The sequence below is a fragment of the Geotrypetes seraphini genome, chromosome 4 (genome assembly GCF_902459505.1).
Source record: "Geotrypetes seraphini chromosome 4, aGeoSer1.1, whole genome shotgun sequence".
Classification (NCBI taxonomy): Eukaryota; Metazoa; Chordata; class Amphibia; order Gymnophiona; family Dermophiidae; genus Geotrypetes; species Geotrypetes seraphini.
Genome location: NC_047087.1, coordinates 44,737,725 through 44,762,585, shown reverse-complemented (window position 1 = coordinate 44,762,585; position 24,861 = coordinate 44,737,725). Strand labels below are relative to the sequence as shown.

General features: G+C 40.9%; 1 protein-coding gene across 1 annotated transcript in view; it reads left to right on the top strand.

Annotated features, from left to right (window-relative positions):
* Window positions 1–21,927: 21,927 nt before the first annotated feature.
* The window catches only part of ZNF536 (zinc finger protein 536), a 523,230-nt gene continuing 520,296 nt past the window's right edge, over window positions 21,928–24,861 (top strand). The window contains 14 exon segments of the mRNA XM_033943860.1: window positions 21,928–23,014; window positions 23,017–23,060; window positions 23,062–23,199; window positions 23,201–23,251; window positions 23,253–23,474; window positions 23,476–23,509; window positions 23,512–23,564; window positions 23,566–23,596; window positions 23,599–23,636; window positions 23,638–23,664; window positions 23,666–23,700; window positions 23,702–23,735; window positions 23,737–23,836; window positions 23,839–24,084. Coding sequence (XP_033799751.1) covers window positions 21,928–23,014; window positions 23,017–23,060; window positions 23,062–23,199; window positions 23,201–23,251; window positions 23,253–23,474; window positions 23,476–23,509; window positions 23,512–23,564; window positions 23,566–23,596; window positions 23,599–23,636; window positions 23,638–23,664; window positions 23,666–23,700; window positions 23,702–23,735; window positions 23,737–23,836; window positions 23,839–24,084 — 2,140 coding nt within the window.

Below are 24,861 nucleotides of genomic sequence, written 5' to 3'. Positions count from 1 at the left end.
ATCTTTCTATCTACTATCTAGGAACAGGCAAATGGCTATTTATATGTATTATACATCATCCTCCTAAAATAAACTGAATATTAGGAATTAAACTTTCAACAAAGGTTTCTCTTTGATAAAATCTTCTACCTGGGCTGGATCAAAAAACACATATTTATCATTTCCATATGATATCAGGCATTTACATGGAAATTTTAAGAAGAAAGTAGCTCCGACTGCCAAAACCTTGGGCTTTAGCTGAAGGAACTGTTTCCTCTTAAACTGGGTTTGTCTAGAGACATCTGGAAAAATTATCACCCGTTGACCACAAAACATCTCTTGCTTTTTCAGGAAATATAATTTCAAAATATCTTGTTTCTCAAGCTCTGTCTTGAAGGTCACGAGAAGAGTTGCTCGTTTCTCAATTATGTCTTTAGATGACTCCAAAAACTGTGATACATTCAAACTCTCAGGTGATACTATTCTATCCATTCCACCTTCCTCTACCTTTTCTTTGGAATCTCTTGAAATGTAATATAAATTATCGACCTCAAAGGTCTCCACTTTATTATAATGTAATATCTCCCTCAAATACATTTTCAAGAGTTCCATTGAAGAAAGGTAATGTGTGGTAGGAAAATTTAACAAACGAAGGTTCTTAACTCTAATAGCATTTTCCATTTTTTCTAATTTAGCATGTAACATCATACTATCCTTTATATTAGAAACAGCACTAGCTTGTAAATTGCCTACTGCCTGATCTAACTTTTCAACCTTTACAGCTGTTTCTCCAATTTTATTATTTTGTTCTTTAATTTTCACAGTTACATCAGTTGAAAATTGACATAAGTTCAAAACGGTTTTTTGTAAAGATGACTCTATTCTGTTAATACTAAGCCAAACATCATTTAGAGTGATCACTTTATCCCTGGGGAGAGCATCCGAGCTTTGCCCAGTAATCATCTGCACTGGGGTTAGTTCTTTAGTTTGCCCCAGGGACTGTTCTGAAACCTCCAGACCAGATAATGACAATGATTGAGGGGAAGAAGAAATTATTCCTTCCTTAAAAGGGGAAGGAGATTCTTCTAACCGTAAGGAATATGATGGTTGAGGAGGTGGTGTTGGTTCCCCAGAGGATAAGGAGACAGCTTGAATATTAAAAGTTACCTGTTCCTCAACAGGAGGCAAGATAGGAACCACAAGATGGCGATCCATCGGGCCTGTTGTTGCAGCAGCAGATGGTATTGCTTTAGCTTTCCTCTTACCCATGCTGTAGAATCGGTAGTCCTGCTCCCTGCTCCTCTTAGGCTCCGAAGGGGCTCAAAAGGGGCAAGCCCCTTTAGCCACGCCCCTTCAGCTCGCGACCCGGGGCTCGCAACCGCGGGCCGCGTACCGCGGCTGTTCGAAGGTTTAAGGCTCCTTCTCCAAGGACCCTCTCAGCTGGCTGGGTCGGGCAGCAGCGGGACTGCCTGTCCCGATGTTTCCAAGTGCAACAAGCACTAGCGACAGGCTCCCTCTCTGCTCTCCGTGGTTAAGGCTCCTTCTCCAAGGACCCTCTCAGCTGGCTGGGTCGGGCAGCAGCGGGACTGCCTGTCCCGATGTTTCCAAGTGCAACAAGCACTAGCGACAGGCTCCCTCTCTGCTCTCCGTGGTTAAGGCTCCTTCTCCAAGGACCCTCTCAGCTGGCTGGGTCGGGCAGCAGCGGGACTGCTTGTCCCGATGTTTCCAAGTGCAACAAGCACTAGCGACCTTGTCCCCCTTTTTAATGTTTTTTGCCAGAATTTCTTCCACTCGAAGTTTTGCCTCCCTAACTGCCATTTTGACCGCTGTAGACCTGGTCCTATATTCTACTTTTGCCTCTCTTTTCTCCGTGCGCTTGTAGGAGAAAAACGCTTTTTTCTTCTCCTTAATGAGGTGCGAGATCTCCGCGGTGAACCATTGGGGTTTATTGTTTCTTTGTCGTTTATTTACTGATTTTATGAAGCGGCTAGTTGCTTCATGTATGGTTGATTTCAGTGTTAACCACTTAGCTTCTACATCATCGGTCTCCGCTTGGTCCTGCAGCGTCTGATGGACGAAATCTCCCATGCGTGCGAAGTCTGTGCCCCGGAAATTGAGTACCTTTGTTTTCGTGTTTGATCTAGGGAAGCCTTTCCTAAGGTTGAACCATACTATATTGTGGTCGCTGGAGGCTAGCGTATCTCCTACTGAGACCTCTGAAATGCTTTCCCCGTTGGTGAGTACCAGGTCGAGGATCGCCTGGGCCCTAGTGGGCTCCGTTACCATTTGTTTGAGACGTGCTCCCTTTATGGAGGTTAAGAGCCTCCTGCTACCGCTGGTTGTCGCTGAAAATGAGTTCCAGTCTGCATCAGGCATATTGAAGTCCCCTAGCAGTACAGCTTCTCCTCGTAGAGTGATATTCTCTATGTCTTCAATTAATTCTGCGTCCATGTCTTCCAGTTGTCTTGGGGGTCTGTAAACCACACCTAGATACAGGCATTTTTCTCTGCCTCTTGCCAGGTTTACCCAGAGGGACTCCCCGGTGTACTTGACATCTGTGATCCTGGTGGTTTTGATGTCCTCTTTAATGTATAGAGCTACCCCCCCTCCTAACCTGCCCTCTCTGTCCTGACGAAGTAGATTGTAGCCCGGTATAGCCATATCCCACCCATGTGAGTCCGTGAATCAAGTTTCAGATATTGCCACCACATCTAGGTTGGCATTTGTTATTTCAGCCTCCAATTCTAGAATTTTGTTACCTAAACTGTGTGCATTGACATACATGGCCCTCCATATCTTGTGTTTGCTAAGTCCCTGTGAGGCGTATTCTACCCGAGTCGGTGTGACTCCCAAAGAACTGTTTACAATGTGGGTACTTACCTTGGACATGGAAGCGGAGTTTCGACTCACCTCATCACGATAATTCCTTTCTGCACTAATATGTGAATGGGTACCCTCCCCCGACTTACCTAGTTTAAAGCCCTGTGAAGCAAGCGGGCTAGTTGGTGTCCGAAGACGTTCTTACCCCTACTGGTCAGATGGAGTCCGTCTGGTCCCTGAAGTCCTTGTAGCGCTTCCCCATGGTTTAAGATTTTACCTTGTAAGCTTTTCTTACATGATACATACTGGGTTCTGGTATATAAGTTAATTTAAAAACGGTCATAGAAACAGTGGTGATAAAAGGACACCTTACTGGGCATTTTTCCACAATAGATCGCAAACTAATCCCCCTCCCCATTTTACTAAGCTACGGTAGAGAATTCCTATGAGCGTCAGAACATTTAGCACGTCTTAGTGAAAGGAGGGATAAAAATTGTGTAAGCCTGCCAGTATAAAGAAAACTTGACACAATTTCTATTAAATTACTTATACAGTAGAACCTTGGTTTACGAGTATAATTCATTCCAGAAGCATGCTCATATACCAATTTATTCATATATCAAAGCGAGTTTCCCCATAGGATGTAAGGGAAACTCACTTGATTCGTTCCACCTACACCCCCCTTCCCGTGGCCGCCAGCGCTGCTCTATCTTATCCTCCCGAGGCCACTGGCACTGCTCCTCCCCCCACCCCCTGGTAATCTGGCATCCCTCCCACAATCCGGCATTCCTCCTGCTCATGTCGCCCCCCTCCGCTATCTGGCATCCCCCACTCACCTACCCACCCACCCAAACACATTTGCTTACCCCCATCTCCGAGAATCTCACAGAGAGCGAGAACTAGAAGTCCTTGAGCATACACAGATGCTCAAGACCCAAAGGAAGAGGAAAGCTCTTCGGGCGCCGGCACTGTCATGTCCTGTGCGTTGGTGCTGGTGCCGGTACAAGATGGGGGTAAGGGAATGTGTTTGGGTGATTAGGTGAGTAGGGGATGCCAGATTGCGATGGGGGGGAGCGATGCGAGCAGGGGGGATGCTGGATCACAGGGGGAGGGGCGCTCGTAAATAGAGTAAAACTCAGTTTCCGAGGTGCCGATTTTGCGAATGTTATGCTCGTCTTGCAAAAAACTCGCAAACCGGTGCACTCGTAAACCAAGGTTTGACTGTACTACTATCACTACTATCCATTCAGTCATGTCCAACCCTTGGATACTCTGTAGACCAGTCCTCGCCATGCTTCCCTGTTTTCCATGGCTTCTTTCAATTGCTTGATGTTCATTCCCATGTCATTCTTGATGGTATCCAGTCAACGGGCCTTTGATCTCCCCTGCTTCTATTTACCACTGACCGTTCTGAGTAGCATCTCCTCTTCTAGTGAATTCACCCTCATCATATGTCCAAAATAGGTCAGTTTCTGTCTGGTAATCTTGCCTACCAGGGACAACTCTGGATTTATACATATGATCGAGAACATCTTTGTTGATGATCCTAGCTGTCCATGGGATTCATAGAAGTCTTCTCCTACATCACAGCTTTAAGGAGTCAATTTTTCTTTTATCTGCTTTTGTGAGTGTCCATGTCTCGCAGCTATGTGTTCCTGGGTAATAAGTGTTCTTTCTTAATTATTTATATGCCATTAAAAGTATAGAAAATAGCTACCATGATTCCCCTCAAACTTTGCTTTTGTGACCAGGGCATTGATATTTTGAAATTTACCTTTTTTGCAGAACATTCTAGGTTGATTCCAAGCTGAGCAAACTTAGGGACCCTTTTATTAAGGTGCAAATATCTGGCAGATGCATTTTGCTATGTATGTGGACAATTTATTAAGATAAGAGGGAAAAGTACTCCATAGAAGCATCTGCTAAGATATGCATTGCCTACATGTTTTGGCATTCCTCTTTGGGATCAAGACAAACCTTGGACTCCTCATTTCACAAGCAAACACATCTAAAAAAAACTCTGTAAGGTAAGACAATTTTGTTTATCACAAAGATGGCAAAATGTTCTGCTAAAAATTTCTTGAAAATTTTCTTGTAAATTTCTTGCAAATTAGAAAAATGCAAAAATTTTAAAATTTTCTGTGTTATTTAAAAATATATCATGTATGAAATGTGGTGCGAGAATCTCATACACATTAGTCATATGTGAAATAAATGTGTTGTTTTAATTACCATAATTTCATTTTGTTCTTCTATAGGATGCTATAAAGGGGACAATAGAGCCATGAAATTTGCTATCCCAAGAATTTTGTGGAGAACCACTGACCACTCAAGCAACTGCTACTTCTGCATGGTTGACCTTTCCAAACTGGCAAACATGCATCTGCAATCACATATCCAGACATTACATTATCCATTACCCCAGTGCCACATTTCCTTGAGCTCCCACCCACTCCCATAGAGAGAGAGCGCAACTGTCTTCAGAAGAAGCAGCGTCAGAGAGTGAGGGAGCGTCAGAGAGTGAGGGAGACATTGTAGCAATATCAGTGGTGCAGCTCATGAGAGAAATCCATACTATCCAAACCAAAAAGACCTCAACAACTTGATCAGAGATCTTGGTCTTACCAAGTCCAATGGTGAGCTTTTTGACGGCTAGGGTCAAGTAGTGGAACATATTGGATGAAAGTGTAACAGATCAGAGGAAGCTTCACTAAGCTTTTTCCACCTTTTTCATCCATCAAGATGGGCTCTGCTTCAACCACAATGTGATCAGTCTGTTTGAGGCAATTGGAATCACCAGTAACCTGAAAGAGTGGTATCTCTTCATTGACAGCTCATCCAGGAGCATCAAAGCCATGCTTCTTCATAACAGGAACAAGCACCCATCTCTTCAACTGACTCACTCAGTGCGTCTCAAAGAGGATTATAACAGTATCAAGACCTTACTAGGTACCTTGAAGTATGATGAATACGGCTGGGAGGTCATCAGAGACTCCAAAATGGTGGTATTCCTAATGGGTCTTGAAGGCAGTTTTACCAAGTTTCCCTGTTATCTCTGCCTTTGGGACAGCTGGGAAACAAAGGTGCAGTACCAAAGGCAGGCTGGCCACAGCAGAGCAAGTTCTCTGTGTGAAGAAACAATATCAAATGGGAATCACTGGTGAACCCCCAGAAAGTGCTGATGTCACCACTGCACACCAAACTGAGCCTAATGAAACAATTTGTCAGAGTTCTAGATAAGGAATTGGTAGCCTTCAAGTACCTTCAAAACATCCTCCTTAATCTATCTGAGGCAAAGGTCAAAGCTGGTGTCTTTGTCAGTCCACAGATAAAGAAGATCCTAGAGCATAAAAAAATTCCCAAGAAGTTAACTAGAAAGGAGAAAGTGGCTTAGAACAGCTTTGTCACAGTGGTTCATGTCTTCCTGAGCAATCACAAGGCCGAAAACTACATACAGTTGGTTGAGAATCTGGTGAAGAATTACAGTAAAATGGGCTATAGTATGTCTCACAAAGTCCATGTCCTTGATACTCATCTTGAGACATTCAAGGAGGACATGGGAACATACTCAGAGGAGCAAGGTGAGCACTTCCACCAGGATATACTGTGCTTTGAACGCTGCTACCAAGAACAATATAATGAGAACATGATGGGAGACTACATCCAGGATCTGATTCATGAAAGTGACTTAAAATATAATTGCAAATATAGAAAAACTAATCACTTCTAAATCTTCTATGGTCATCTTTGTATAACTTCAATATAAATACATGCTAATTTTGATTCATATGTTGCTTTTTATGACTTTATAAGAATGAAAATATGAAATTTTAGCGTTTTCACAGTCTAAATAGGTAAATTGCAAAATTTGACTATCCTGGTCACAAAAGCAAAGTTTTAAGGAAATAATACACATTTTCTATACATTGTAGGCATGAGCAATTAGGAAATTACATTTAGGGGCAAATTCTGTAAATGGCATCCTGATTGTAAGCAGTGGTAGGTGTCCTACCACTGTCTAACCAGAAAATTGGGATACCCAGTCCCTCCTACCCTGAACCCCCAAAGTTGCCCCCACCCCTGAATGTTCCTGGCAGGAAGAGTGTCCAATTCTTCCTTATACCCCCCCCCCCCCCCGAGATATCCCCTGGCAGGAGGGATGCCCATTCCTTCCTTCCAGAACCCCCCTGCAGGCATGCTCCTCCAAACTCCCCAAGCCCACCCAGCCCCCACCAGTACCTTTTTATTGTTGGCCGGCTGGAGGGATGCTTATTCTCTCCGGCTAGGAGGCCTGCCTTCACAGAATAACAGGTGCATCGTGGGATGCACCGGGGAGGGGACTAAGGCTATGATTGGCCCAGGCAATTAAGGCCCTTCCCATAGGAGGGGACCTAGGCACCTGGGCCATCCAGAACCTTAGGCCTCTCTCCCAGTGCATTCTGTGATGCACTGGGAGTGGCCTAAGATTCCGATTGGTCAGATCCCTTGGGCCACCCCCCATGTAGATTTTAAAATTTTTGCTGCTTACCACTGTTCCCAGCTGACAAAATGATCAACTGTCCCTATCAATGTTCCCTCTAAGGTATAGCTTGCACAACCACACAGTGTTCTTAATGTGGCCATGCAGCAATCCTGAATCTGCTACAGGAGAAGTGTAGGAGTCTATGTCACTGGAAATGCTGCTCAGTGAAATCAAATGAAACCGCATGTGAGTTCTTAAGTATGAGTCGTACTTAAGTCAGGTGTCTGTAACTCGTGAACTTCCTGTATATTGATTGTGGGAATCCTGAAAAGCAAACTGACAGAAAACCCAGAAACAGCCCAGCATTGAATATCTGGGTTGAGCGCTGCCATCAGGTGGACAGCACATGGCCCGGTGACCCAATTACCCCAAAATTACCCCAAATCAGTTTGTAAATGCTTGTTATTGTTTCCTTTTTTGATATAGTAGGAAGTAAGTAGCACATTACTTAGGTTTAGAATTGTTGATGCAGAAAGGAATTTTTCCCTTTTAGACAGGAGGAGGATTAAAAAGGGTTACATCTTAAGTGGTGGGGAGCATTTTAAGAGTGTTTAGAGAAGCTATGTTTTGCATGCAATAGAGTGGGATTTTGAAAAGATGTGTTGGGTGCAGCAATTTCAAATCTGAACCAAATTTAGTGTTCAAGGAGCAGTGTTCTTCCCAGAAATTTCTGGAATCTGGACCAGGGAGGACTGTTCAAAATTTTAAAGTTTTCTATTAAGTTAGCTGGGTACCACTTCCTTTTAAAAGGTCATGAGGAGAACAATGAGGAGGCATCTTGATTCAAATTCTGAAGAGCCCCATTGCAAATCAAGTTAAGAAGAATAATCAAAAGTTGGAGGAACAAACCCACATTGAACATTTTTTTCCTGTAGCAAAACAAAGATGAGATCTATTCCATGTCTGTATCAATGCCCCTTACAGAACACCTGCACTTGTCTTACAAAGGATGTTTGCTTCAAGAAGAGCTGCTGTAGAGATTTAAGGCTAACATTCCACATTTGTCCCCCAACCAGTTTTGCTGTCTGCAGCAAAAATCTGTTTTAGTTAATCGGTTTTTCTTGAGCAAAGATAAAAGCAATCCATCATAATAAAAGGTAGCTCCAAATTTTTCAACATTTTCAAACTCTCCCACCAACTCACAAAAACTATTCAAAATAAGGCTCATAAGGTAAAAAGAACCTTGTAGTAATTACCTTGACTATTGAGCAGAACTATTTTATAACAAAAGATATCCCCCACTATAGAAATCTCTAATGTAATATAACAATTGAGACTCTACTGTACTTGCACAGTCTTTATAAAATTACCCCATGAACACTTGGAGGATCATAATCGAAAGGGACATCTAAGTCCGTTTACATCCATCTCGCAAGTCGTCCAAAGTAAAATACAGCTTAAGACACATTTTCAAAAAATACGTCCAACTTTTTTTTCATTTTGAAAATCGTCTAATTATACGTCCTGCCAATCTGATTGTCCAAGCCGCTAATTGTCCATCTTTATACCACATTTTTGTCCAACTTTTCATCCAAGTCCAAAATGCCTAGAACAAGCCATGTTGGACATGGGAGGGGTCTGCAAAGTGATGGACTGCACACCCAGACATGACACCTAAATAGTGGGGTACCTTACAGGGCACTGCTGTGAACTTCACAAAAAGGGTGCCATGTCTTCTCCTCCCTACAGCTCCCTTATAGGCAGGGCCGTATTTTCCTATAGGCTAACTAGGCTTCAGCCTAGGGCCTCAAGATCATTCAAATTGTTAGCAAAATTAAAATTACACTATTCTAAAAACAGTGAACACTAAAACACTGAACCGAAAATAAGGAGAAATTCTACGCATATGACTAATAAACAAACATAAAAATGTATTGGTTAAGATCAACGCATTCGGCTCATTGGGTCTGTTCGTTTATATATACTAGATTGCACCAAAGTATAGTTCATACGTTCACTGATTGCTATGGCAAATATCGACGTGCCTTATGCTACTAAGCTCTGGTTTGTTCTTGCATAAATAAAGTGCAGATTGGTGTAGATTGGAACAGACCTATTGATATCCCTTCAAGAGATAAATTTAGGATTAAATCATTTATTCCTATATTAGATGCACTAGAATCAAATTTAGGAAGAAGAGCTTCTGTTTATGATGATGTAGTGAAAATATTTTCCTTTCTTGCCGTTCTTACATTATCAAAGAGGTGTTGAGCTGTTAATGCAAGAATACCCAGAAGATATCAACCAAAATCTTACTGAAGAACTATTTCATTTTCACACATATGTGAGACAAACACATAAACCTTCAAAAAATTCCACATTGTCACATACAGACTTGTATCAAATAATATTCAAAGAAAATATTCAAGTGGCCTTCCCCAATGTGGAATCAATCTTACGGCTGTTTCTCAGTTTAATAGTCACTAATTGTACTGGAGAAAGGTCATTGTCAAGACTTAAAAATATCAAAAATCAATTAAGAAGCACAATGACCCATATGAGGTTGTCTTCATTGAGTATTTTGTGCATCGAAAATGAGACCTTCAGAAACATAGATTTTGATGAACTTATAGAAGAATTCTGTGTGAAAAAGTTTAGAAAGAAATTTTTCTAATCTACTATTTCGTTTTAAATGTATACTTGGATTGAATCAGTTCTTAAATAAAATAACTATTAACATAAAATTTAATATGATATACAATTTGATATTTTCTTTTTTGTGATCTGGATTTTGTTTGAATAAAGTTCCATTTTTGGTTTAGTTTAAGACTTAAAATTCATAATAATTCATACTTAAACTTTAAATGCAAATTAGTATGAAATAAACTTATCTGAATTGAATTTGGTTTAATCTTTAATGTATTGAATATATTTTATTTAATTTGATAGAAAATATGATAATTTTTATTGCGTATTTTATTTTCGTAGTCAAAGATTTTCATTATTTGAATTTTGTTTCTTTGTAAATGTTGTGTGTTATGTTTGATTAGTTATTGTTACAAATACTATATATGGTGCTGAGAATAAATGTCCAAATAAGTGTTCTCGATTTTTTTTTATTTATTATCCATGTCACATTTTTTATGAAGGTTAGTACCAATAACAACATCTTTCATTTAACATATTGATATATATCACAGTAATGATGTATTTTATTATCTCTCATGTAATTTACAAGCTTAAAAATGGGAGGTGAAAGGGCCTCATAAGTGGAATAGCCTAGGGCCTCTTTTTATCTAAATCTGGCCCTGCTTATAGGTTTCGGTGAGCCCCCCAAACCACCTCCAGAATCTCCTAGACCCACTTATCTACCACCCCAATAGCCCTTATGGCTGCAGGAGCCACTTATATGCTAGTAAAAAAGGATTTTGGGTGTGTGTAGGGGAGTGCACATGTTTAAGTATCAATGCAATGATTACAGGGGCTTATGGGCATGGGTCCTCCTCTCTATGGGTTCCTGACCCACCCCCAAGACAATTTAAGGCTTTCCTATGCCAGGTGGCCAGGTGATGATGGTCTGGAGGCTGAATTTTAAAGGTGTGATTATGATTTTTGTAGGGTTGGGGGGGTCGGTGATCACTGGGGTAGTGTGTGGGGGTCTGTTTTATGTGTTTGCAGTGCTTATCTGGTGACTTTAGGTGGGTTTTTGTGACTTAGACCATGTTTTACATGGTCTAAGTCACAATGTCCAAGTTCCGTCGATCGTGGGCTGTATAACTTTCGGTTATACATGCTGTACGATTACGTCTAAGCCGGCCCATGCCCTGCCCAACTCCCACCCTTGACACTCCTCTTGAAACGCCCCGTTTAGCTTTGGTCGTTCAGCAGCACTATGAAGGCCTAGGTCGTGTAGAAATACGTCCAAACCCCGTTTTTAAACGCTACAACCCGGCATTTCCTTTAAGCTACACTCCCTCCACTAGATAAACCCTTGAGATCTAAAAAGGAACGTAGATGATCTGGTGTAAAGAACACATATTTCAGACCCCTAAACTTAATAACACATTTGCATGGATAAGCTAGCAAAAAAGTAGCACCTAGCTTCTTTGTCTCTTCTCTCATGCCCAAAAACATTTTTCGTCTTTCCTGGGTTATTCTAGTTACATCATGGTATAACCATAAATGTTGACCACAAAAAAGTGATCCAGACTTTTTAAAGAATAACCTCATAACTGCCGGGTTGTAGCGTTTAAGTCTTTACCTTTTTCTTTGTATTATTGTAATATTACTCCCTATAATATCTTTGTTTTTCTTTTTTCCTCCTCCTAATTGAGGTCTAAGGAAGAGTTAAGTTTCATAATAATATTTATTTTAAATATTGTAATGTTTAATGATGTTTTTCTTTTGGAACATGATTCTGTATTTCTAAACCAAGTAGTTATACTTGTAAAGTATGTCAAATTCAATAAAAATTAAAGTTAAAAAAAACAAACCCCGTTTTTAATATCGGCACTTGGACGTTTTTGAGAAATGTTCGTCCAAGTGCCGACTTAGGCAGGTTTTTAGACGTATTTCTCTTTCGATTATGAGCTCCTTAATATCCACATCAGAGCATATTGACATGTACATGCTACTATTCCTGATTTTGGGAGCCTATTTCAAAAAGGCACATGGGTGCCTATATTGCCTTCCTGAAATGGGCTCAAAGTAAATGCCTTTTTGAGCTTCTCATGTAGGCATCCTGTTACCCTCCAAATGTACTGAGTATGCACTCTTTTGGAATAAGGCCCACTATGTGCAAAAAGGGCATATTCTTTCAGAAAGAGTGCACAATAGACATGCATTCATAATGACTCACGCATGTACAATAATTCAAGCATGCAAAATAGGCATCCTGTTTGCAAATAGTGTATAAGTAGAAGGAGGAATATTGACATTTACGTGGAAATGTGAGCAATATTCTGTGCGTTTGTGTTCCTAGGCCCTGTTTCTATAAATGGCACTCAGGTTAGGTGCTGCTAGGCACCCTAAACATGCCGACTAGCAATGTCTAACTCATTTGTGCACAATGTTTTTTTAAATTGGCTTAACTGAAAAAAAAATAAAAAAATAAAAAATTATTTAATTAGTGTTGCATGCAGAATACCACATGATACTTACCTGAAAAGTCATTTAAATCTGCTGTGGTTTCAAAGGAATCTATAAATGTTTAAAAAAAAGTGTTGTCAAATCAGAACGTTGTAGGTCTTGAGCTGCTGTCAGAAGTGCAAAAGCATGAGTGGTGGTCAACCTAGGTAGACCTAGAGCCATTATACCTCCCTAAAAATTAACTTGCAGGCCCTTAGCCTCTCCCCTCCTCCCCATACACACAAGATTTTGATACTTGGAACTCAACATCATGATCTTTACTCAAAAATGGTATAAAAACAGAAGTTAAAATAAGTGCTAATGATTAAGAACATAAGAACAGCCTTACTGGATCAGACCAATGGTCCATCAAGCCCAATAGCCCATAGTCACAGTGGCCAATCCAGGTCCCTAGTACCTGGCCAAAACCCAAGAAGTAGCAACATTCCATGCTACCGATCCAGGGCAAGCAGTGGCTTCCCCCATGTCTTTCTCAATAACAGAGTATGGACTTTTCCTCCAGGAACTTGTCCAAACCTTTCTTAAAACTAGCTACGCTATCCGCTCTTACCACATCCTCTTTGAGTTTTGTGACTGTCAGTGACTATTGTTTTAAGCTGATACAACTGTTTTTTGGGTGTTTTTTATTTTTTTTTGCTGCTGCTCCCAAGATGCTGCTGCCATAGGCCATCATCTAGTATTGCTTAGTGGTTGGGCGAAGCTTTGATTCCAGTGAGCAATAGTAAGAATTTTTCTCCGGTAACTAGGCTGCTGCAGCAAAATTAATAATCTGATAGTAAAATTTTGAATCAATAAAGAACGCAAATAAATGCTTGCTCTGTGTGCTTTTTGATATATTGAACGGTGCACAGATAGTGCAGCTTTCTTTTAATTTGGGGAAAATTATCAATTTTTTGACCTCATTTTTTAAACTAGTTTAATTTCCTCTTTGGTGCACATTATTTTTTAATTAGAGTTACATGACAAAAGCCAGCTTGCTTATTCCAATGTAATTTAATTGAAATTTATACTTGTGAAGCTCCATTTCACATAAAACATAGAGACTGGGCCACATTTTGGATTTGTAGGTACTTGGAGGGCCGCAGAAAAAATAGTTAATGTCTTATTAAAGAAATGACAATTTTGCATGCGGTAAAACTCATTATAGTTTATAAATCTTTCATTTAACATCTTTCCTTTTTCTTTGAATTAACAAAAGATTATAACAGTCATAACAGGCGTCTGCAATTGCCTTCAGTTCTCACCTCTTCCAGCACCGGCCACACACACAAGCTGCACTGCCTCCAACTATTGCTCCAATGGTCACCTTACGTTCTGGAACGTTGCCTGCCTCGCTGCTGGACTCCACCTCACAATCATGTACAGATGCAGGAAAGCGCTTGCGTGAGGTTACAGTTACTGCCAGACGCGACTGCCGGACACTTGTTAAATGGAATGGACAATTGCGTACAGACCAAGGGCTTCAAAATAGTACCTGGCGGGCCGCATGTGGCTGTGGGCCATGAGTTTGAGACCGCTGTATTAAAGCAATCACTAACCTGTGGCAACGCAGTATCGCAAGTTAATGAATCTGAAATAATGCAATCTGTGATAAATATTGGAAGCTGTATTATTCTGCATCCTGGCAGCATTGCTTAAAGGGACTGAAGCGGGAAAAATAGAAGTGACTCCATTCTCTTTGAAGATACCCCTGAATCTCTCTGAAGAACCCCTACCTTCCCATAGCCCCTCCGGGCTTTTACCCTAAGTCACCCCTGGTGGTCTAGGGTAGGCTAAGTGGGAGCGATCCCCAGTCATTCCTACCCATGCTAGTACCAGATTTATAATGCTGGCCATGACCTCTAACATTAGTCTCACAGTACGAGAGCTAGGAATGAGGCCGCTATATACTGTAAGGAAACAATGCCATATACAGCAACCTGATCATTAGTAGTACTATGAGGCAACCACTAGAGGCCATGACATAATTTTGAAACTAATACATGAAGTCATGGATATCTTTGGGGAGAGAAGAAGGAGGAATAGGGGGTGCTACTTCTGCATTTTTCAAGCTGGTCCCTTTAAGATGGGGCCTAGGAGCATCAGGCTGCATGTTAATGGTCTGACACTCCAAATAATGCCAACTCTGACCAAGCCTAATATTTTTAGCAAAAACACAGGTTGTGAAGTGCATCACAAGCTGCATTATTTCATATACACAATGATCAGCTGTTTTGGATGCATTTGTATATCCATGCAAATGCATATCCATGGTAGCTTAAACTAATGTTAGTTATGGTAATACAGTATAACACACATTATTGCCATTGGACACATCAAAAGGCAAGTTAGTACCCACATAATTAGAGAGACTGCAACTTTAATTCATTTTAATTTCAGAAGTCATATAAAAGGAGACAATTCAATAATGTTAATGTTTGTGTGCCCATTATGGAGGCAATTGTATAACGGGCTGCTTACATTTATGTATGTGTTAGGGGCCTGATTCTATAAATGGTGCCTACTGATGTCTAACTTGTATGTGCCAGTCAACAAAGTTGTCAGTCAACTGCTAAACGCTGCTTATAGAATCACGCTTAACTGTGCCTAGTCATGCTTAGGCATTGCAAGGCGGCCTTGTGATAGGTGCCGGTATATTAGGCCAAGGTTTACCTGGCCTAACTTACCAGTGCCTAACACAGATGCCTAGCGACGCCCAAGTCAACCACATCTCTCTTTCTCTCTGAAACATGCCTACTTTCTGCACTCAATACTAATTAAGTAATTTTTTAAATATTTTTTTCAAAATACAGTAAAACCTTGGATTGCAAGTAACTTGGTTTGCAAGTGTTTTGCAAGACAAGCAAAACATTTGATTACATTTTAACTTGATATACAAGCAATGTCTTGCAATATGAGTACATACAGTATACACACATCACAACTGAGCTGATGGTTCTTCTCTTTCTGATGCTGCAAGAGTGTAGTGACTGTTCTAAACAAGCAAAGTCTTGCAATACGAGTACATATAGTATCTATCCTTCAACGAACATCTCCAATCCCTGGTGAAGAAATGCTTCTTCAGCCTTCACATGCTAAGGAAAGTCAGACCCTATTTTCACCAAAAACACTTCGCAGTCCTAGTACAATCCATCATCCTCTCCAGATTGGATTATTGCAATTCTATCTACCTCAGCCTAACCAAGAAAAGCCTCCACAGACTTCAGCGGATTCAGAACGCCGCAGCTAAGCTTGTTTTCGCGAAAAGCAAATTTGATCACGTCTCACCACTCCTGTCTAAGCTCCATTGGCTCCCAGTAATCCCCAGGATCCACTTCAAATGTGCGTGTCTGGCCTACAAGATCCTACATGGCATCCTTCCTGCCGTTATCCCTCTATCCTGGAACTCCCCAACCCCTACTTCCTCCAGATCCTCCCAAATTTTTAAACTATCCTTCCCTTACATAAAAGGTATTTCCCATGTAGGCAAACTTGGGTCATCCCTCCCCTTTAGAATCACTGAGATCTGGAATAACCTCACCTCCCCTCTCCGAACCTCAAGCTCCCTCCAACTCTTCTGCAAACACCTAAAAACCTGGCTATTCTCAAAACTGTAACACTTCCCCCCTCTTAGGCCTCTCACCTTCCCCCTTTACACCTAACTCTTTAATCTCTCCACTGTAGTTCCTCTCTCATCTTTTTTCCTGTAAACCGTGCCGAGCTCCGCATTCATGGAGATGGTGCGGTATATAAACCCAAGGTTTAGTTTAGTTTAGTATTTTGTATTAAAGTTTTTGGGTTGTGGAATGAATCATCTGAGTTTCCATGATTTCTTATGGGGAAATTCGCTTTGATATGAGTGTTTTGGATTACAAGCATGCTTCTGGAACGAATTATGCTCGCAAACCAAGGTTTTACTTTACTTTTTAATGGCATGGTCAATCACCACACCAGTTAAGACAATTTTAAAAACATTGCACACAAATTTTACTTAGGCCTCACTAGTTGGCACCTAACCTGGGCGCAATTTATAGAAACAGACCCTAGCAACACAGAAGTGCAGAATGCTGACATTGACTCTCAGGAGCACACATTTCCACGTAAATGTCAATATTCCTTCTTCTACTTATACACTGTTTGCAAACAGGATGACTATTCTGCATGCTTGAATTATTGTACACGCGTGAGTCATTATCCATGCATGCATGCAACTGTGCACTCTTTCAGAAAGAGTGTGTCCTTCTTGCACATAGCGGGCCTTCTTCCAAAAGAGTACACACTCAGGGCTCGACTTTACATATAGCACCCACAAAATCAGCGCTGACTAGAATGGTGCTTAGTACAATTTTAGAAGGTACGCATGCCTTTCAAAGAATCGCACTAAATGCCTTTGTGCATCGTATAACTCAGGCACACTCAGTTGAGTCAACTAAAACCAGGCCTAATTGCCTGTGCCTGAGTTGTGTGTATATTGGGCATATTCTATAACAATGCTCATAACATTTAGAAATACTCATGATCTGCCCCTGACCATGCCCCCCCCACACTTTTCAAATTTATGCACTGCAGCTAATACATACTATTTATAAAATCACACTTTCTGAGTTGTATGCATAATGTTTAATTACTGCCAATTAGCACCAATTATGAGGCATTAATTGCCAATTATCGGCATTAATTAGTCCAATAAATTAAATTGTGCACACACATTGGCTACAGGCACTGATGTGTGCACACAACCTTAGGTGCCATATATAGAATTTGGGGCTCAATTACTTTACTCCTGTGATGACAAAATAGCCAAACAAAAACAAATAAAATGAACGTTCCCAAAAATGACACAGGAAAAGACATGAAACAAAAATGTTCTGGTTGCTCGTCCCTAGTGGCAAGCAATGCGGAAGACTAAGGATTCGCTAACGGGCTCAGTCTTGGCATTTAGGGGCAAATTCTATAAGAAGCGCCCAAAAGTTAGGCGCCTACTTAGGCACCGTTCAGCGCGATTCAAGTAAAATTGGGTGCTGTTTAATGAATCATGCCGAGCGGAACTTATTTTGGAGGCGCCCAAGAAATAGGCCAGCTCTAGGCACAACTAAAAGTTAGGCGCCTAGCTGAGCACTTAAGCACGCTTAAGAGCAGCGATTCTGCAACAAGGCGCCTAACAAGTATCCACGCCCATACCTAACGTGCTTAGCACCTATTTTTTTTTGAAGGCCGCCTAAATTTTTAGAGGCGCCTTGTTACAGAATCGCACTTTCTTGATAGGCGCCTAGGTTTCAATCAGTGCTGATTAAAAAGCTTAATTGAGCTTGCTATTCAATTTAGATAGGCGCCTATCTAGTTGGGCGCCTCGGAAATAGGTGCCTAACTTTAGGCGCTGGTTATGGAATTTGGGCCTTAATCTCTTCAAACTTGTTCCAAGATCTGTTTGTCTGTCCATAGGTGTTTTTTTTTGTGCTGGATCTAGCTGGACTGGTAGGGGGTAGCTAGTTTCGTGTGGATTGAATCTTTGTTTTAAAATATGTGCTAGTTCTGAGGCTATTGGAATATAGGGGTTGTCAACATTTGTGATCTTGTTCATGTTGGTTATGTTCTCCCTTGAAAAGAGGAGATTGAGAGGGGACATGATCGAAACATTCAAGATAATGAAGGGATTAGATTCAGTAGATAAAGACAGATTGTTCACCCTCTCCAAGGTAGAGAGGACGAGAGGGCACTCTCTAAAGTTAAAAGGGGATAGATTCCGTACAAACGTAAGGAAGTTCTTCTTCACCCAGAGAGTGGTGGAGAGCTGGAATGCTCTTCCAGAGGCTGTTATAGGGGAAAACACCCTCCAGGGATTCAAGACAAGGTTGGACAAGTTCTTGCTGAACCAGAACGAACGTAGGTAGGGTTGGTCTCGGTTAGGGCACAGGTCTTTGACCTGGGGGCCGCCGCGTGAGCGGACTGCTGGGCGCGATGGACCGCTGGTCTGACCCAGCAGTGGCAATTCTTATGTTCTTATGTTATGTTCTTATGTTCTAATATTAGAACAGTTTGTTGATTTTGAGATTATCTTCTGTGCTGATGTTTAGAATAGTATTCTTTCTTCTTTTGCATCAGTACTAATTTATAATCTAGGACTTTATAGCACCACTTATCCCCCTCTTCAACCAAACTGCAATAGCAGTTTTTAACGGTGAGCCGCGCTGAATAGCCCGTGCTGCTCCCGATGCTCACAGAGTTCCTGCGAGCGTCAGGAGCAGCGCGGGCCATTCAGCACAGCTCTCTGCGCTACAAACTGCTTGCACAGTTTAATAGAAGAGGGGGTTAGTCTTGTTTCCTGGGGAGGGGTGTTTGTGCCAGCAATGCTCAGCTTGTCGGCAAGTTCTTTTCAGGGACATAAGCACTGAGTTGAACCATTTCTCTGATGATCTTTGGATTCTTTCTATGCATTTGGGTGGGGCTAATTTGTTTAGGATTTGTTCATTGATCATTTTTCAATGGTCCAGGAAGTCTTGGGATAGCAATGAGTTATCTATTTCATTCCAGTATGATTCAGGGGCTACTTTGTTTCTATAATAAGAGGTTACTTGAGAGATCAATTTGGTTATTGATATCTCTTTCCAGAATAAGGTGAATTCTTGGAGTAGGAGGTCTGACCAAGGTACTTTGGATAGGAAGTTAAATTTTAGGTAGATTGTGCTTTTTGCTGAAATGAAGGAGGCAAGTAGATCTAAACGTGAAGTGGTGCTTTTCCGTACTACCAGCAAATACGTAGGCTTCCACTTGCTGATAGTTTTCATACGCATTTGCTGGTAGTATGGAAAAGTACCACTTTGCGTTCTAGAGCAGTCAAATGAGCCTGTTGAAGGCTGAAGTTGTATGGCTGATGTGACAGTTCATTCGAATGCATAGGAATATGTTTTTGTAAAGTTCTTATTTGCTATAATTAACCACATACAAAAGATTTTTTTTTTTTTTTTTGCCTATGATGCGTGGGTGATAGAGTGTGGGTTCACCTCTCCTATTGTCTGAGGCTTTTTTTTCTTTCGTGGCTAATACAACTTTGGTGCACAGCGGTTTTTCATTAATGGAGTGAGTTTCTTTGTATTTTTTGCATTTTCCCTCCATTCCCTATTTTGTTAGTTTTGAAAGTTACTGACATTTGACTGCTACATTGTGCAGCTCTGATAAAACTATCCTCAATTATTGTGCCTTCTGCTTTGCTTCACCCAAACTACACTCCTGGAAATCCTCCATAAATGTTTGCTCATGCAAACTTTTTTTGTACTTTATTATTTGTTTTTAAAGTGTCTATTGATTAAAGTCTTTGCACTTTGCACTTGTTCAATCCCCCCCCCTTTTTTTGTGCTTTTAGCATATCTCTGATATATGCACACATTTGTCTCTTTATCTTTCATTGGACCAAAATATATAGTTTCGAAATCACATACGTTTAGGGATGTCAACTTGCTTTGAATTTTTAGGACAAGCAGATCTTCTTTTGGTAGTACTCTATCACATGTAGGGATTTGTAGTACTTATTTGTTTCCCAAATCTTTCCTAGATGCACACCCTGCAGAAGGGTCGTCTAAGTCTGAGTTTGGACATCTTGGGAAAAACTTCCAGTAATCCAGTAGAGAAAATGTCCATTCTCAAAACAGCAAGATGCCTATCTTTTTTTTTAAATGATCTATCTTGATGTTTTGATCCTAAGTATGTCTGTCTCTTTTGACCAGTCTCTAATATAAAGACTTGAAAAAATGCACAAAAATCAGCTTTTTGGATATCCTAGCAGCCATCATTCTTAGCAAACTGGCCACACAGACATCTGATTAGAGCAGAGGGGCCCTCTAAGGGGTACTGCATAGAATGTCAAATTTAAAAGTCCCAGGTACATGTCACTATAACCTGCTTATATTGTATGACCCACCCAAAACTTACTGTACCCACCTGTACACCACAACAATAGTCCTTATGCCTGCAGGTGTCATCTTTATGTAGGTACAGTAGGTTTTGGGTGGGTTACAGTGACATGTGTACCTGGGGCTTTTAAATGTGACATGCACTGCAGTACTCTATAAGAGTGCCCTTCTGCTATTCTCTGCTGGGCCTAGTTGTCTATGTGGCCATCTAAACTAAACTAAAACTTAACTTTGTATACCGGGTCATCACCAAACAAGGAGATCAACTCGGTTAACAGTATTAAAATAAAAAACACAGAATGATAATAAAAAGAAATAAAGAGCAAGTAGGTCAAAGAGCCATCTGAAGCTGTAAGAGGGGGGTACTGAAAAGGTCTCAGCCCAACCAAGAAGAGAATGATGTGGATATGGTTCAATCAATGATCTGAAACAATGTCAGAACATAGAATTTTGTTTCTGCAAATTGGCACTTAATGAAATAAAATAACACTTTTTTGAGCGACAGTGGCAAAATAACACTCATAATTTAGGAAGTTGGTTGGTTGGGCTGAGAACTTTTCATCACGTCTTCATCATACAGGCTAGGATGTACTGATTTTTTCAAACCTTTGGATGGTGGGAGGGGGCAGTGACCACTCAAGGAGTAAGGATCAGTGGTCAGTTTGGGCACTTTTTATGCATTTAGACACTTTTAAAACAGGTCTACCTCCAAATGCAAACAAAAAAAAGCCCTGGACGTTTTGTTAAAGTTTAATTATGCCTCCAGAACATCCAAGTCCTAAGCCTGACCTAAGCCCACTCAAAACATGCCTCTAACATGCTCCCTTAAGATTTAGATGTACTGAATGTTGTCGTCAACCTTTGAAATGCCTTGTCATTTTAAATCTGTATTTTAGCCAATGTATGTTTTTATGACTTTGTGCACTGCCTAGAAGCCTGATTAGGCGGTATAAGAAATTTTAAATAAACTTGAAACTTGAAAACAATCAGAAAGGTATCTGGAAAGTCTGTTTTGACAATGCCCACTTGGACGTTTTAACTAGTAAAACATCCAAGTTCCAGTTTATGCTTTCTTTTGGACATCTGTCTTTTTTGAAAATGAGCCCTTTAATCTGTATTTTAGAATAGATATAATGAATATGCATGAGGTAGGTTTGCATTCATACTATGTAACTCTTTCTCATGCATACCTAGAATGAGCATCCAGAAATGCATACTGGCTTGGAGTGCCCACTGATTTTTCATATATTCTTCAAATAAAATTCATTATACTTTTATTCAATGAAGACAATTTTTCTATTAACAAAGAACAGAGAAACGTCATTTTGGTTGGATAAGGCCTGAAGAGTTCTGTTGACCCAAAGATTAAGAGGCATAGTTATCAATGTGGGCTACTGTTAAGACATGTTATTTTATCACAAACTCATGCTATAATATCACAGGTCCCATTTTATGCAATGAAAACCTAGTTACTAACAATTGGAAAATAACCCATATTCCATGTTAGTAACTTTGTTCCAAGATGGTTAATAGAACTTTCAGCAAAATCTGCAATTTAAGTGTGTTAATGATGTATGTTGTTGATTTATTACCACTTGAATGTTGTTATAAAATGTCTTTTTCATTTCAGGGATGGAGGAAGCTGGTTTGTGCCTTGGCATCTCATCAGGTGTGCCTGAAGCTGACACCCATCTCAGCAGTACCATACTTAATGGCCAGTATTCAATGAGCCAGAAGCTGCATCAAATAACATCACAACTCAGCCATGCCTTCCCTGAGCTTCAAAGCAGACAAAATCCAGAAGAGAAGGCAGCAACTCCATTAGAGGACAAAAACCATGTATCCATGGCAAATCAACCACTAAGCAATCAGATGGCACTGTTAGCAAATCAGATCAATAGAGACATTGATACCAGTTTGAATGGGAGAGTTGACCTTCAACAGTTCTTAAATGGACAAAACCTTGGAATCATGTCTCAAATGAGTGATATAGAGGATGATGCAAGAAAGAACAGAAAATACCCTTGCCCTCTTTGTGGTAAACGTTTCCGATTCAATAGCATACTATCACTACACATGCGTACACACACTGGAGAGAAACCATTTAAGTGTCCGTATTGTGATCATAGAGCAGCTCAAAAAGGCAACTTAAAGATTCATTTACGTACTCATAAACTTGGAAATCTTGGTAAAGGTCGTGGAAGAGTCAGGGAAGAAAACAGGCTTTTACATGAACTAGAAGAACGGGCAATTCTAAGGGATAAGCAAATGAAAAGCAGTCTTTTGCAACCAAGGCCTGATGTGAAACCACAACAAATACTTCTTAACAATTGTAGTTTATCTGTTCCAGCTAGTCACAGTGTACCAGATTTATCTAATAACACTGCCCCTTCACCCAAGCCTGAAAATGTGCAAGAAGAAGCTGTAGCTCCAACTACTGGATTCAGATGCACTTTTTGCAAAGGAAAGTTTAAGAAACGTGAAGAGTTAGATAGACATATACGAATATTACACAAGCCTTACAAGTGCACACTTTGTGATTTTGCTGCCTCTCAAGAGGAAGAGCTGATTAGTCATGTTGAGAAAGCTCACATAACTGCTGAGTCAGCTCAAGGTCAGGGCTCCAATGGCAATGGAGAACAATCAACCAGTGAGTTTCGCTGTGAAGTGTGTGGCCAGGTATTTAGCCAAGCATGGTTCCTGAAAGGTCACATGAGAAAAACAAGGATTCCTTTGAGCACTGCTGCCAGATATGTGGAAGGCGCCTTCAAAGAACCTTGGTTCCTTAAAACCACATGAAAGTTCATCTGAACAAAATTATCTGTAAAGAACAAACGCCTAATGATTGCAGAGATACCTGTATCTATCAGCAGCATGTCACAGGAAGCCCATGCAAACTTGTATTTCAAGGTACATATCTTGCTTACAACGTGGTTTCCTCCCTCCAGAGAAAGCTAAGATTAAATGAACTCAACCAGCCTTATAATAAAGATCTGCCTATGAAGGAAAAAGAGGTTTTGGGAAAACTGCTTTCCCCTATTTCTGGCATTGCTCATAGCTTTACTGAAGGGGATAAACATTCTTTATTGGGCTGTCTCAATCTGGTGCCTCCTCTGAAATCTAGCTGCATAGAAAGGTTACAGGCTGCTGCCAAGGCTGCAGAGATGGATCCAGTAAATAAGCTATCAAGCCTGGCAGCTTATGGCTAGAGGAATGCTATGGAACATGGCTTTTTGTCTAAAGAGCAGCACATGCAACACAGTCATGACAGACACTTTGGCAAATGCTGGAGTTCTGTTTGATAAGAGAAGAGAGAGTATGTGATACTAGGAGCAGATGGCTTCTAAGCAGAAAATGCAAGCTGATTTGCGTTCACAGCACTAAAATTTACAATCAGAGAGATCTGCAACTAACTAGACCCTTTAGAAAGCACCAGAGATTTTTTTGTCACATGGTATGAACCAACGGCTTGAATACAACTGCAAAGTCAAGGAGCGTAAAGAAAAGCCTACTGAATGTCCTGACTGCGGAAGGGTTTTCAGATACATACCACAGTTGTTGTTCACTCAAGAGTCCATAAGAGAGACAGGAAAGTAGAAGAAGAGGCATTTCAATGTAGTCTTGAGGAAAGGCGTGGGTCTGGAAGTGATCAAGAATCTCAGTCTGTCAGTCGATCCACAACACCAGGATCCTCTAACATTACTGAAGAAAGCGGGGCAGGTGGGGGTCTCTCTCAGACCGGAAGTGCCCAGGAAGACAGTCCACACCCTTCATCACCATCTTCGTCAGGTATGCTAAGCCATCTTTATGTGTTCCTGAAAATTAGTTGGATAATTAACTACAACTTTTTTTTCAAAACTGATATTTCTATGCCTTACCTATTTCTTTTTAATGGAATGTAAGAGGTGTCTGTTTCTCAAAACAATTTGGGTTACACTTCCCCCTCCATATTCGCGAATTCCGTATCTTCGGATTCGCGGTTTTAAATTTAAAAATTTATTTTCATTTTTCAGGCTATTTTAAGCCCTGTAAGCCCCCCCCCCCCTTAAGCCTTATCTGGTGGTCTAGCGGATTTTCGGGGCAGTAGCGATCTTCCCACGCTCCTGCCCCGTGCAGATCACTCACGGGAAAAGGTTCGAGAGACTACAGGAGCTAAAGGCAGCCATTTCCTGTGAGCAATCTGCAAGGGGCAGGAGCGTGGGAAGATCGCTCCTGCCTGAAAACCTGCTAGACCACCAAGTAAGGCTTAAAAGGGGGGGGGGGGGGGCTTTCAGGGCTTAAAATAGCCAGGGGAAGCGGGGGTTTGGGGCAGAACCGGTCTGAATATTATTCACATTTTTTTAATATTAACGGGCCAGCTCTGCCCCTAACCCCCGCGAATACGGAGGGGGAAATGTATTTTTGTCTTTGCTCACTTTTACAGTAACTATCAAACTTTGAACAAGGGGACCATTTACTTATGTCCTTTGCCATTGCTGCATTACATATGTCAGAGGTGCATCCAAAATCATAACATTTCAAGCATACGCCATTTTTAAGATATTTTTCTCTTTTGAAAATGAGCAC